The following is a 14741-nucleotide window of genomic DNA, read 5'->3' on the forward strand; positions in this document are numbered from 1 at the left end:
TTACGAAGATTACCAAATAAAGAAGCCAAATCCATGGTTGCAATTTTTTACTGTTCTTCAAAACATCTACATGATGTTCCCATCTATCGTTCAGTGAATCAAGAAACTTGAGAACCAAAGAGCTTCTAGTCTTGTTCATATTAATTTGACGTATATCATTCACCGATCAATGAAAACGATTGACGGCCTGAGTAAGAGTCTCATTCTTTTGGTGAAAAAATGTTCATATCGTCAATTAAGACTGTTCTTGTTAACAACCTTTACCTCAGTAGTACCTTCATAGGCAATAGTCAGCGTATTCATCATCTCCTTCGCTAATCGACAGTTCTGAAACGAAATGGTATATGTCATATAAAAGAGAATTTCCTATAGTAGCACGGGCTCTGACATCAAGAGCAACAAGACGTTTCTCTTCATCATTGAATTCATGAACGCGTTTTTCGACTAACTCGCTTTCGTTAACATTGGCCTTCATGGGTTGATACATAGGAATGTGAGGACCATTTTTGATGATATCTATCATTGAGTAGTCCATAGTTTCAAGGACCATCATTGCCTTCGACTTCCACATGGTAAAGTTCTTCACATCGAACAGTGGAATTTTGTTACCGGAAGGGTTTTAGTGAGATTTGAAGAAGAAGAGAAAGGCATAGTTTATTGATATAAACAACCTGCTCTGATACCAATTGTTGGTTCCCTTGATCTATATCAATTAAAAATAAGAATAAACAAAAAAAAAACACAAAAGAATAACACAAAGATTTTTCACTAAGAAAACGTTCTCACAAAAAGAACGAGCACAAAGCTCTAGGGTTTGCTGATCAACTAATGATCTGAACCCTAGTATATATAGAAAAGTAAATGACGTGAATCCCTACAAACAAAGGATATCACCTAATCTACGATAATAATAGAGTATATCTGATATCACTAAGATATCATATTTACTAACTAACTACACATATTCTATAATTACAAAAGATTACATAAGATATACATATCTGCTGACACGGCTTTGCAAATCTAACTTCACGCTGGTGCTTGGGAGACGTTGGTGTTGATTGAGTCAGCGTGACTGTTTTACATCATCAGATTCTAGGGCTTGACCTTATATATATATATATATATATATATATATATATATATATATATATATATATATATAGCTTGATGACATCCTCTTAACTACATGATCGTTCGATTTATTTCGACAAATCACTACTACTCTCAACATTGATTTCTCTATGACTGATCTTGGGAACCTTAATTTCTTTCTCAATATCGTTGTCACCCGAGACCACTAGGGCATGTTTTGTTTCAACAAAAATATACCATGAAGATTTTAGAGCAGCATAATATGTTTAACTGAAAACCATATCGTACACTATTTGATACCTTGTCCAAATTTGATGACTCTAGTCCCTTTTTGTCTGACACCACATTGTATCAGAGTGTGGTTGGTGCACTACACTACCTCATTTTCACCGGGCCATACATTACATTTGTGATGCAATAGATCTGCCTCTACATACATGACTCCTGAAAGCCTTATTTTATTGTTCTCAAACACATCATGCAATACATTTGTGACATTACAAATTACGATCTTCAATCGTTTGCTTCGTCATCCCATGGTCTTATTGCCAATGAAGATGTTGATTCGGCAGGCTGTCTAACGAATGAACGTTCCAATTCTAGCTATTGTGTGTTTCTTGGGAAAAATATTCTCTCCTAGTCCTCAAAATGTCAAGGGATGATTTCTCACTCAAGTGTTGAAGTCAGATATCACTAAATTTGTCAACGTTGTGGCTGAAACATGTTGAATGCATAATCTCCTTCGCAATCTTCACAAATCGTCCACAAACTCTACAATGCCTATTGTGACAATGTTAGTGGTGTATACCTATTGGCCAACCTATTTCAACATCATATAACCAAGCATATTAAAAATGAAATTCACTTTGCTCAGGACAAAAATTGTAATGGGCCAAGTTCATGTATTACAATTTTTGCCATCATCTAAGTATGTCAACCCCTTTATCAAAAGGCTATCTTCCATTCTATTTTTTTGACTTTCGGTCCAACTTGAATGTTTGGAATCGTCTGTGGGATGCAAACACAATCTCACATCGGTAAAAGGATAAACAATATGCTAACATATAAGGCAATGGGTAATATATTCTATCACCAATTGGTTTTAGAAAATGGAATCTCATTGTTCTTCTATGTTGAGCATAGTTGAGCTAGTCGCGATCCTAACAAGTAGTATCATAGTTATGGTTGTAGCTCGGATGATGTGGTCGACGCATGTGGCGCAATCCCCATTAACTTCCAGTCCAATGAAGTTGATCCTGAAGCCTTGTATCGAAATTTTTCCTGATGGCCCTAGGTTAGGTGAGCGTGTCCCGAAAGTATCAACAATATGAAAATTGATTGGAAAAGAGAGCGTCGTTTGTGAGAAAATACCACTTATCAGTTGTTCGATGACCCCAAGAGTCTAAGAACGCAACACTTCAGTTGGAGTTCCTAATTCAGCATAGTTGAACCACATAAATCCATGTTTTATTTTATTTTTCTCTCATTTTAAGAGGATGTTTGGGATTTCATTTTGAAGTTAAAAGGACTTATATCTAAAAGGACTTATTGACTTATCAATGTGGGAAAATGATATTTTAAAAAAGTGTTTGGATTAGCTTTTTAGTGATAAAAGTCAATAAGTCAATAGGTTAAAAAGTGTTTGGCTAACTTATTGACTTTTGCTTGTTTTTTATTCTAATAAGTCATAAGTCATTCCAAGAAGTCACAATTTGTAACTTCTTCAAAACTATTTTTCAAAGGCTAAACCAAAAGTTGTTTTAAAAGTCCTTATTAAATATCCAAACACTTTTTTAAACTTATTGACTTTTCAAAAAGTCAATAAGTTAAAAAGGAGTTTTTAGATGAAATCCCAAACACCCTCTAAATTTGTATATGGCGTGTGAAGGAGTTTGGCCAACAAAACATAGAATTTTGCATAGTTAGTTTTAGAAAATGTCAAAGTGAACTTATTGATTCAAATTAAGATTTAAAAAATTAAAAAATGATAAGTTTTGGAATAGTTTTTATATTTTTAAAATAAACCAAATATATGATAAAATTGAACTTAAAGCTAAAAACCCCAAAGCCCAATTACACACTGCCATGTGGCAATGTATAGTGCACAAACGATTGACTTAAAAGGGTAATATATTTTTCGATTTTTACACATTTGGTTATTGAGTTTTTTTTCGTCCACATTTACCCCTTCAACTTGTTAAACCGTACACATTCAGACCGGTTACTCTAGGTTAGCCGGGAAAAATGACTTAATAGGGTAATATATTTTTCATTTTGTACACATTTAGTCCTTGATATTTTTGTACACATTTAGTCCTTAATATTTTTTTGTTTCAAAATAAGTTATTTTTGTTTTTGTACTTGTTCAGTTCTTATGAATGATTTCTTTAGGTTTTTCTCACTATATCTTACGTGTGACAATCATTGATGAGGTGTTTGGGACTGTTGATGCTTATGTCTATCGCGATCTCGACTGCTTGGTTGCGTAGGTCTTGTGGTTTGGCTTACGTCTTGTGTTCTGAACGTCGTAACTTCTTTATACGATATCATATTTTAACGATCTTTATATCCACGTGTTCGTTTTTTGAGTCTACTATAACTTTCGTTAAGATTACTCTCGTTAAAATGTAATATATTTTTACTTACGATTTTATAAAAAAACATCCATACATGTGTTCATAAAAAACGTATGGATATAAAGATCGTAAGTAAAAATATGTTACTTTTTAACGGGAGTATTGTAAACGAAAGTTGTAGTAGACTAAAATACGAACGCATGGATATAAAGATCATTAAAACTCGAGATCATATGAAGAAGTTATGACGTTCAGAACACATGACCTAAACAACCAAGTAGTCAAGATCGCGATGGACATAAGCATCAAAAGCCCCAAAACATCTCATTAATGATTGTCCCACGTAAGATGTCATGATAAAAATCTAAATAAATCATTCATAAATATTGAATACATACAAAAGAAAATGTCTTATTTTGCAACAAAAAAATATTAAGGACTAAATGTGTACAAAAAATTTAAGGACTAGATGTGTACAAAATGAGAAATATATTACCCTATTAAGTCATTTTTACCGGCTAACCTGGAGTAGCCGGTCATAAGGACTGAATGTGTACAGTTTAACAAGTTGAAGGAGTAAATGTGGACGAAAAAAAAACTCAGTGACCAAATATGTACAAATCAAAAAATATATTACCCTTTTAAGTCATTATCCCAAATCTCCATGCTTAATAAAAACCTCTCTTAAACGCCACGTGTCATTTTTTTACACTCTATTTTGTCAGGTGTCCTTTTTCTGTTTACCCGTTATTGTATTTTCCCGCTCATATATATATATATATATCTCCTTAATTGAAAAGCAATCTCCAAATCAGATCCCGTGAAATGTGCAATCAAAATTTTGAAATTCTTAATTATCTACTCCAAGTTACCAAATGTGAGATTCAATTCCCTAAATCTCGCTCTTCACATATATCTCCATCTACGGATTTTTAGGTTTATTCAACTGCATTTTGCTGCAAATGGGTTAAATGTAAACGGAGTCTAATAGTTGCCCCTCCGCTCCTTGCTGTTCGCATCAATCCAAATTCACGAAGCAAAGTCTCTCTCTCTCTCTCTCTCTCTCTCTCTCTCTCTAATACAGTGGCGGATTCAAGCCATTAGAAAGTAAAGTCCCCAATTTTCCACATTCATACTTGCACACGGCTCCCTGTTTTTATTTTTTGTGATTTTCAGTTTTCTTTGTAATTTGAAATTGAGTTTTTCGTTCTACAGGAAGCAATAGATCGATTAGCAAGGCCAAACAACTTAGTTGCAGATATATATACAGTATTTAATGGTGCTTTATTTTCTTATTTTGATTTTGAAATTAATTTTCCCTTCAAGCTTCCCATCATAACCCCTGATTCTTTCTCTCTCTAAAAAATCATGGGAAAAGAATTTATTTCTTGTCATCAATGGAGAAAACGATGAGCTCGATATAAATTGTATAATCATCCTATACATATATGAATCTTCCTACGTTTTTATGATTCTTAAAATTTGGTTTTGGTGTGATGTAGAGATATGTACGAATCTCTTAAGCTAATTCCTCTTCTTGTGGTGCGTACCTTCTCCATTCGATTGATGTTTTAATTTTTCCTTTTTTATGTATGATTAAGTTATTAACTGTTTAATCGAATTTGGATCAGGGGAATGTGGGATTCGTTTTTATGAAAGGGGAACTTAAGGAAGTGGGCGATGTTGTTGCTAAGTATAAGGTTAACGAAATTAAAATCTATCATTTCAGACTATCATGTTTCATATCAGTTTTGTTAAATCATATGTAACCATAGCTTCAATTTCCAGTTTGCAGCACCTGCACGTGTTGGTCTCCTTGCACCAATCTTATGACTTAGTTGTTCATTTTGTTTATGAAAATGGATCAGTGTTCAGTCCAGAAGTCTTTACTGCATAGAAGATTATCTCAATGAAAAATTCACCACTGGACTTTCTCAAGTTGCTGCATTTTTATTGGGAATCAAATACGCTTCGTTAGCCGCAACACCACATATGATCATCAATGGCTACAAGAACTTGCTATTTGTTGTTGTTGCTACTGAGTACTCCTTCAAACATGCTCAAAAATTCAAGGTGTGTTTGAAGGTGACCACACTTTCTTCAATTTTTGATGTTAAGTGTTAATGGGTTAATATTTTGAGTTAGTAAGTTTGATATGGATATATGATCATCAATGATCCAAGTAAATTTTCAACAACAACAACACCAGTTTCTGGGAAGTATGTTTTTTGTATAGTTTGAGATCATAAATATAATATATGTAGCTATGAAACTTCCATTTTCTTCTTTCTTTTTTCATATTATAATATTTAATATTATGTTTTTTTGATATTTGGTGCTCAGATTTGTGATTTGTTTAGTAGATAGAATAAAAACTATATGTCACTTGTTTAGTAGATAATGCATGTAATCTCTCTATGTGCATCTCAACATCTATACATGCAATCTCTATACTTAGAAAGAATGTGAATAGCCTTAGGATGGTTTTGAAGTTTTTTGAAGGCCAAGGGTATTTTGGTCAACCATGGCTACACCTTCAGTGAGATATGTAAGCTCATTATTTTCATTAATCATTTTTTTTTAACTTTCATGGTTTTTGGTGGTGAAGCATAATCATTTTTTTTGAACTTCCATGTTCATATTGAGGATTCTTCTGTTCCTTCTTATTCTTCTGTCCCTTTTAGTTCCATTCCCGAATTATAGCTCTTCCAAGTTGAAAGGTTTTTCTTAAAATAAAATTGCATGCTACTTTCATTTTTAAGCCGACAATAGCATGCTACTTCATTCCTAAGCCACAATTAACACACTACTTTCGTTTTCAAGAAAATAGCATTCTATTTTTATTTTTAAACCAACAATGACATGCTACTTTCATTTTTAAGAACAAAATAAACTGTTACTTTCTTTTTTAAGGCTAAAGTGACATCATACTTTCATATTTGAGGAAACAAAGCATGGTGCTTTCATTATTAAGCCAAAAATAGCATGCTACTTTCATTTTTAAGGAAAAAATAGCATACTACTTTCTTTTCTAAGCCAAAAGTAACAGATTACTTTCATTTATAGTGAAAAATAGTATTCTACTTTTATTTTTAAATGAACAATAAGATGTTAATTTTGTTTTTATGGTAAAAATATCACGTTGCTTTAATTTTTAAGGTAAAAAAGTGCATGGTAATTTCATTCTTAAGCCAATAGTTACATGATACTTTCCTTTCTAAGACACACATAGCAAACTACTTCACATTTTTTACTCAAAAATAACATTCGACTTTTATTTTTAAACCAACAGTATCAGACTATTTTTTAATATTTAGCATCCTACTTTTATTTCATCTTATTGCATGCAGCATTAAACTATGAAAATGGCATGCGGTTATAGAATTTTTATGAACTATGAGTTATGAAGGATGATGTTTCTTTGTTGTGCTTCAATGTTCCTAGATAACTTTAAATTTTATTAGCAAAAGTTTGATTTTTTTGTTAATTGTTTTTTGAAATCGAGAATTGGAGCCGTGGCTTTATTTTGTTGTGCATAAACCAACATTGACATGCTACTTTCAATTTAGGGACACGATTTTTGTAAGGACACAATCACACATGTGATTAAATGTATATCTGGATCCATGATTTATTTTATGTTTAATTTGCATTATTGCAATATTACTCGCATATACCATGGTTGTCAAAATCGCGATCCTGATCGTAGGATCGTACGATCCTAGGTATGAAAAACGATCTGGATCGTAAACAGATCGTATTTGGGGTAGGATCGCAGGTAGGATCGTAGGATCGAGATCCGATCAGATCCTACCTTCCCTTGATTTTTTTTTTTTTTTTTTTTTTTTTGCAAATGAATTTTTTTTAACACTTTATGTCTTTTACTCTTTACCAATTTACCATTTATCATTTTGTGTTGATTTATGACTAATATTTTGAAGTTTTTATAACTTTTGAATAAAAAATTGAATGTTTGAAATATTTTTGATGATTTAAAATTATAAATTAAAATTATAATTTATTTTGTGGGATCTTAGGATCCCGATCCCGATCTTGCAAACCCAAAAACGATCTTACGTAGGATCCCGATCTTGACAACCTTAACATATACCTCAGTTTTTTTTCTTTGTATTGGTATCTTAATGCAATTAAATATGTGCTTAAATCACCTTTGATGCTTGATAAGTGTTTATCTGTTAGTAACCTTAAGTGGAATTTTTATTATTTTCAAATCATGTAAATCATATGAATCTATATATGTGAATGTGATATAAGGGAAACTTTATGATTTTCAAATCATGCAACATTTGGATTAAAAAGGCAATTAGTTTGACTACAAAATTCAAGTGATTGAATTATACATAGAGTATGACATCATATTTTTATTTATTTTTTAAAATCTTTTTTTCTATAGGACGTGCCAAAAGATTAATGATGTTTTGAAACCATTTTACACATTAATTAAAAAAGACGATAATGGTCTTACGAACAAAACATCCAATGATGTTGTATAAATATAATTGTTTTAAAATTATGATTAATAATGATAAATTTTAGTCTATGTTATTTTACTTTTGTCAACCGTGTGGTACACGGGTTATAACCTAATTATATCTATAAATGTTTGACTTTTTTTTTCTTTTTTTTTGGTACACAATCGGTCGCAAGACGCACCGATAAACGTAGTGTAATAATAAAGTATTCTTTGAAACCTCTAAATCAAAGGTATACGTATCAATCTATTCCTATTAATGTGAAAAATAATAATAATAAAAAAATGGTTTTGAGGAAGTGAAAAGGTACACTCAAGTGATAAAACACTGGAAACAATTTTATATGGTACACAATGTATTCCTATTAATATGAAAAACAAAAATAAAAAATAAAAAATGGTTTTTAGGAAGTGAAAAGATACACTCAAGTGATAAAACATTGGAAACAATTTTATATGGTACACGGCTACATTCTCCTCCGCAAAAAGAAAAAAAAAATGCTTGAATAATGAGCCTTCAACCAAAAAATTCATATTTGTGGATAAGTTTTAGACTCGCAAATCAAGATGGCAATATGGGAAAGAGGATAAAATGGGAAGAGGATAATATGGTATTTTGATAGTACAAATTATTAGTGTTGTAAATGTTTTGAAAGGATTTTTTTTTAACAACAAATTTAATTTATCCTAAACTACATCTAATTTTACTTTATGTTTCAAACAAAACTTTAACCTTCCACTTCATAAAGGAAAAAGAAAAAATAACAGCTGATAGGACCAGAAACCCTTAATACTTCATATGCTTAATAGATTATCTTAATATATAGATTTAGCATATAATCATTGGAACTGAATTCATTAAATAATTAAACATAAATTGAAGATTTATTTATAATGAATTTTTTTTGCAATACCTTCTAACTTTCCTCGCATAAAAGAACAAACAAATCAACAAATTTAATAAATACTAGCAAAATGTTTCCTTTTCTATATATACATAGTTAGCCGCCATTTGGGGTTCTAGATTTAGTAAGCGCCGTTAAAAGTTCTTTAACTGACGATACAACCAGACGAAAAGTTTATATTAGGATAAGGTGATAACGGCGGCACCTCAAAGATCCCCTTTCCGTTACCCTCCCCAAAATCCCAAACGGCCGTCCAACATGACGGAGTCAACGGCCCAACACCAGCGTCCGTCTTAACGGCGACGGGTTCTTCCGTTACCGGCTCAACTTTCGGTACCTTTCGGCTTTCCATATCAACCGTTTCTGTCTCTCTGACAACTCTTTTCCGGCAGCTACTCTTCGCCGCCGGAACCTCCGCCGCTTCCTCTTCATGCCCGATATCTAGTGGGAAATTCAAAATAGCCTTACTACCACGAAGTTTAAACGCCGCTCTATCATACGCCTTCGCGGCGTCGATGGCGCTGTCGAACGTTCCTAGCCATACCCTGGTTCCTTTCTTGTTGGGGTCACGAATCTCCGCCGCAAACTTCCCCCATGGTCGTTGCCTCACTCCTCTGTAATGTCTCCTCTCGTCGACGTCGTCCACTTTCACCGGCTCCACAACCGGCGGAGGAAACGGAATGGAAAGCTTTTTTAAAGACGGTTTTCTTTCTTTTAAGCTGTTGTTGTTACCATTACTCACACCACTTTCGCTGGAAACAGACTTGTTAATGCGAAGGCTATCAAGAGAAGAGGATTGGGAAGAAGAGGAATGAGTGGGAGAAACGATGTGTGATTTGTGGGAAAGAGAGTATTTCTGAAGGAAAGATAAGTCGTCGATGAGAAGGTGTTGACGGATGAGGTCTAGAGTTGAAGATTCATGAGGGGAAGCCATTGTTACAGATGCTAGAGGTTGGAGTGTTGGGAAGTGATGAATTTGAAGTGGAAAATAAGGTATTTGTTGCAGATGTTAAAGGCTGGAGTATTGGGAAGTGATGAATTTGATGTGGAAAATCAGGTGTTATGAAAGGAGAGTTATATAAGTGATGAATGAATGGTTGAAACTTTGGATGAACGGGGGAGGGAGGTTCGTGGATAGAGAAGGGAAGTATCCATAAAAAAAAATTAAATACTATACGACAAACTTTCAAAAATATTACCGTGGACCGGTTTTGAGCAAAACTTTAAGATATCATCCTACAAAAATATTGGTTCATCCATATCCTTTTCTATCGAAATATTAAAGAATTACATGTTTGGACATAAAAAATTACAGCATACTAAATAAGTCATTTACGTATATCACTGTATGATCATTTTATGTTAATTTATAAAGAATTATGTGAAATTGAAAAGCATTACAAAGCATTCATTTCTCTCAAAGTTGATTTTATGATCATTTGATGTTTATTTATAGAGAATTATTTGTAATTGAGAAGTGTTACAAAAATCACTAAATCAAAGCATTCATTCCTTATACAGTCAATATCAACTAAATTATGATGTTTGGAGAGAACTTTTTGAATATCAACTAAATTATGATGTTTGGAGAGAACTTTTTGAAACACACGGCATCATATTCAACATGATTTATTATATTGATGAATCATCTGATGCGCAGTCGTCCAACCGGCTTAATCCTGAATGTATGAAGATGGGTTACATTATAAAACTTTGGATATGTGGGACGATCTCTCAGCCGCTGATATAGATGATACTCAAGAAGAAATATGTTGCCCGTTCGATCCGGGTCAACCTCGAGAACTTCTTCAGAGTCAACAACGATAAAAGTAGATTCAAGTTGACAATAAACTTTGTAACATCATAATTGGCGGCAGTACTATCTCTTATGACTATACTCGGATCACAACCATATCTGACCTTCTTGCAAACATTGATTCTCAGTTTCCTAAAAACATTGTAACATATATATCAATAGCTTGACACCAAAGTATCACTAAATTGTATGTCTGATCTGTCACCTTTCACTCCTTCCCACCTTCTTGGAAGCGCGGTCTACCTTATTACTTGAAGAGAAAAGAATGTATCAAGTTGACCGTCATTCTCCATATATTGATATTTCATTGTCTCTAACTATTTTGAAGATAAAGATTCAATCCTTAAATTGTGGTCCAAACAGGAATTAACAAGGCAAACGCATACGACCACTAACCCAACCAAGCCAAATGTCACAAGCAACAACCACCAAACAGAAAACACCAGCTATCGAAACGATGTCAACTGGAAGTCGATCGTCATTATTGATGCAACAACGACCACAACAAGGTTGGGACACTAATAACTAGTTCTAGTCCTCTTTGCAACATGTTCTTCTATACCTATGGGTTGCTTTTCAACAATTAACATAGGCTCAGCAAAGCCAACCCACAAATTTGTATGTAATCTTATGTACACAGATATAACCTAACAAAACTTAACTAACTAATGCACTTAGGTAGTGTACCTAGTCAGATTATAGTATAGAAAGGTAAGTCAGGTGTCGATCACATGGAACGGTATTTAGCTAATAAAATAACTACTAAAAATTAATCTAAGAGAAACAACTAAATTTGGGGGGTTTTTTTATTTGATTTTGCAAGTTCAGATTAACTTAAATTACTAAACAACTAAAAACTAAGCAAGCAAATAACTAATAACAATGTAAATCAAGATAATTAAGACACTTCTGTTTAGCTTTGAATCACCCTTTTTCCTATGGTTAGTTTCAAGACATGGATTATCTTCAGTTGGTTGCCAATGTTAAAGTTATTCGAAGTCTTGGTCCGATCTCCTAATGTTTTACCAATTTATGAACTACTATGCAATGGTCTTACACAAGTGGGCACTACATTGATTATTAATATTATTGGGCTATGTATGATAAATCTAAGATTAATTTTCTATGATCTGGACAAATAACCAAAACACAATTATGATCCAATTATTTTCTTTAGCATAGTTAACGTAACTACCTTTATTGCTTATTCTAGGATTTGGTCAATCACTAGCTCTAGCAATTTAAGATTCATAAACAACTAAGTAAACAAGTTCATGCAATTAAAGTGATCATTCAACTACAAAAAACTTGAAGATGTAACAAACAAACATTGAAACTATTAACATGCTAGGCTTTGATATATCAAACATAAGCTAAACCAACTTCATAAATCCATGAAAAGTATAAATTAACACATGGTATTATGGTTCATCATTAATAAACGAAAGTCTAATGATTTAGCTCATAATTGCATAAAAGAAACACATATTCACATAGATAACTAAGCTAGATATTACTAGATCTATGTAAACCGAATGAATGATGTGAATTCCTTAAAGTCGATATAATGTTTGGTATTTATAGTTTCCATAAAATCGGTCTTCACGTCGTTACCATAAGAGTGTCACGACGTGAGAGTAGTGATTATCATGTATGCGCCAAGGAAACTATACTTCTCCGTATAGGAATCTTCTTAGGACACGTGGCCACGTCGTGACCAAGAGAAGGTCACGTCATGAGAATCTTCTTCATGTACAGGTCGAGAATCTTCTAAATGCCACGCCGTGAAATTTTGTTGTCCACATCGTGGGAACTTCCTTTTGCATGATTTTCTCTTCCCTAAGCTCATAGTTTCAGCTTTAGTCCTCCAAGTATCCAGCTTTTCTCGGTTTCAGTCATTTTTCTTCGAAAACGTCCTTTTTGGCTGAAAAATGGAATTTAACCTTAATAAGTACCAAATATCTTTGCGTTTTACAAAAATATAGCTTAAATGTATTAGAATAATGCCTAAATAAGTGTATAAATATGACAATATCACAAACCAACCCAACTACATTTCTCAAGTCCATCTTTCGAGTCCATCACCTCCTTAGACTTGGTTTGGACAAAACAAAAACAATGCTCAACATATAATGCTCCCTCAGATGTTCAGCTCGTTGACTTTGCAATACTCAGACAACAATAGTTAGTTCATGGACATAAGCTTCTTTTCGCACCTACACTACGATACATGTATACTTGTAACGTCCTAAAAATAATAGTAAAATTTTCAAATTTTCAAACACCCAAAAATACAACCAATTGTTCCAAGCCAATCTTAGTATAAATAATCTCAACATCAGAGTGAAACCAAATAACAATATGGAATAAAATCAAGGGGATGTTTTGCGATCAGGCCGTGGTATTCTCTTTCCAACTGCAAGTACCTGAAAATGTTTAAACCACAAAACGTAAGCACAAAGCTTAGTGAGTTCCCTAAAATACCACATACCATACAATGGGCTCATCCCAACACATCAACGGGCCCAATCCGACATACAATTGGGCCCAGCCCAATAATGTAATAGGCCCAACCCAGCATATCAATTGGCCCAGTCCAACAATACAATGGGCCTAACCCACCATATTAATGGTCCTAGCCCAACAATACAATGGGCCTAACCCACCATATTAATGGTCCTAGCCCAACAATACAATGGGCCCATCCTAGCATGTTAATGGGCCTAGCCCAACATACAAATGCAAGATCACAAAACAAGTAGCATCCTACACGATATAGTGAGAAGACTCACCTGAATCCCGAAATCAGCTAAACCACAGCTCACTGCCACGAAACAAATGCTACAACACACCTAACAAAACATACAAGGCCCAACCTTAGCCTATGCACTGAATCCAACAATTTGACCAAAAGGCAACCATGCCAAAAAGTCAACGATAAAAGTCAAAGTCAACAGGCAACAATACCAATAGTTGACCCTCATGTCGTGACCAACCCTTGGTCACGTCGTGAGAACGCACTCATCCCGATTCCAACTCATCTTGCACCAACTCAGCCAACTCGGTCACGGATAAGTCACTCAGCAAGCATCACGACGTGAACCCTCCTTGGTCACGTCGTGAACATAACATGACAAGATAGACAAAGTATCCATCATTGTCACGTCGTGACATTCCCTATGTCACGTCGTGACCATTGTCGGAGGCAACATCTTAGTAGTTTGAGTCCTTAATCCATTAAGTCATCAACTCTAACTTTCCAGAAAGCTTTGAGGGACTCCATAGGTTCATAAAAATGACAACTTTATGGAAATGCATTCTCCATGCATGTCCTTTACCCAACCTAGGTTAAAAGCCAAGAAAATGATGTAAAAATCATGCAAGGTTCACAATCCACAACCAATCCTTAGATCCATAAGTTATGATGCTTTAGGGACTCTAGAGGACCATAAAGTTGCCAACTTTACTCCATCCATTCACTAAAATCAAAACCATGAATCAAGAGGGACTAGAACAACTTAGATGTAAGAGAATAAACCATAAAGGTAGAATCTTGAATCCCTACAAATGGTCAGATGGTGAAATAAAAAATGAGAAGGTGTTTCTTGCTTGATCCTTGCACCAAATCTCCATCTACTCCCTTCAAAGAGCACCAAAACCACCAAAATGAGCCAAGAACCACCAAGAGGGATTAAGGTTAGGGTTTTATGAGGTTTGAGAGTAATGGAGGCTAATAATGAACACTAACTTCGAGTTAATGGGGTTTCAATATGAAGGAAACCCTAAAAGATCATGGGCTTGGGCTGCAACCATCCTCACGACGTGATGATACTCATGTCACGTCGTTACATGCTTCA

General features: G+C 34.0%; 1 protein-coding gene across 1 annotated transcript; it reads right to left on the reverse strand.

The window, feature by feature from the left end:
- Window positions 1-9029: 9029 nt before the first annotated feature.
- LOC145137153 (ethylene-responsive transcription factor 5-like) lies at window positions 9030-10136 on the reverse strand. Its single transcript, XM_079071294.1, has one exon. It carries the CDS (start codon window positions 10000-10002, stop codon window positions 9214-9216), a length of 789 nt encoding a protein of 262 aa, XP_078927420.1. The 5' UTR covers window positions 10003-10136; the 3' UTR covers window positions 9030-9213.
- Between the last annotated feature and the right edge of the window lie 4605 nt (window positions 10137-14741).

Source organism: Lactuca virosa, chromosome 9 (assembly GCF_052849685.1).
Source record: "Lactuca virosa cultivar CGN04683 chromosome 9, Lactuca_virosa_CGN04683_v6, whole genome shotgun sequence".
Classification (NCBI taxonomy): domain Eukaryota; kingdom Viridiplantae; phylum Streptophyta; class Magnoliopsida; order Asterales; family Asteraceae; genus Lactuca; species Lactuca virosa.

What these genes read in the sequence shown, in the direction of transcription:
- LOC145137153 (XM_079071294.1), bottom strand. Translation starts at nt 10,002, where the DNA reads ATGGCTTCCCCTCATGAATCTTCAACTCTAGACCTCATCCGTCAACAC.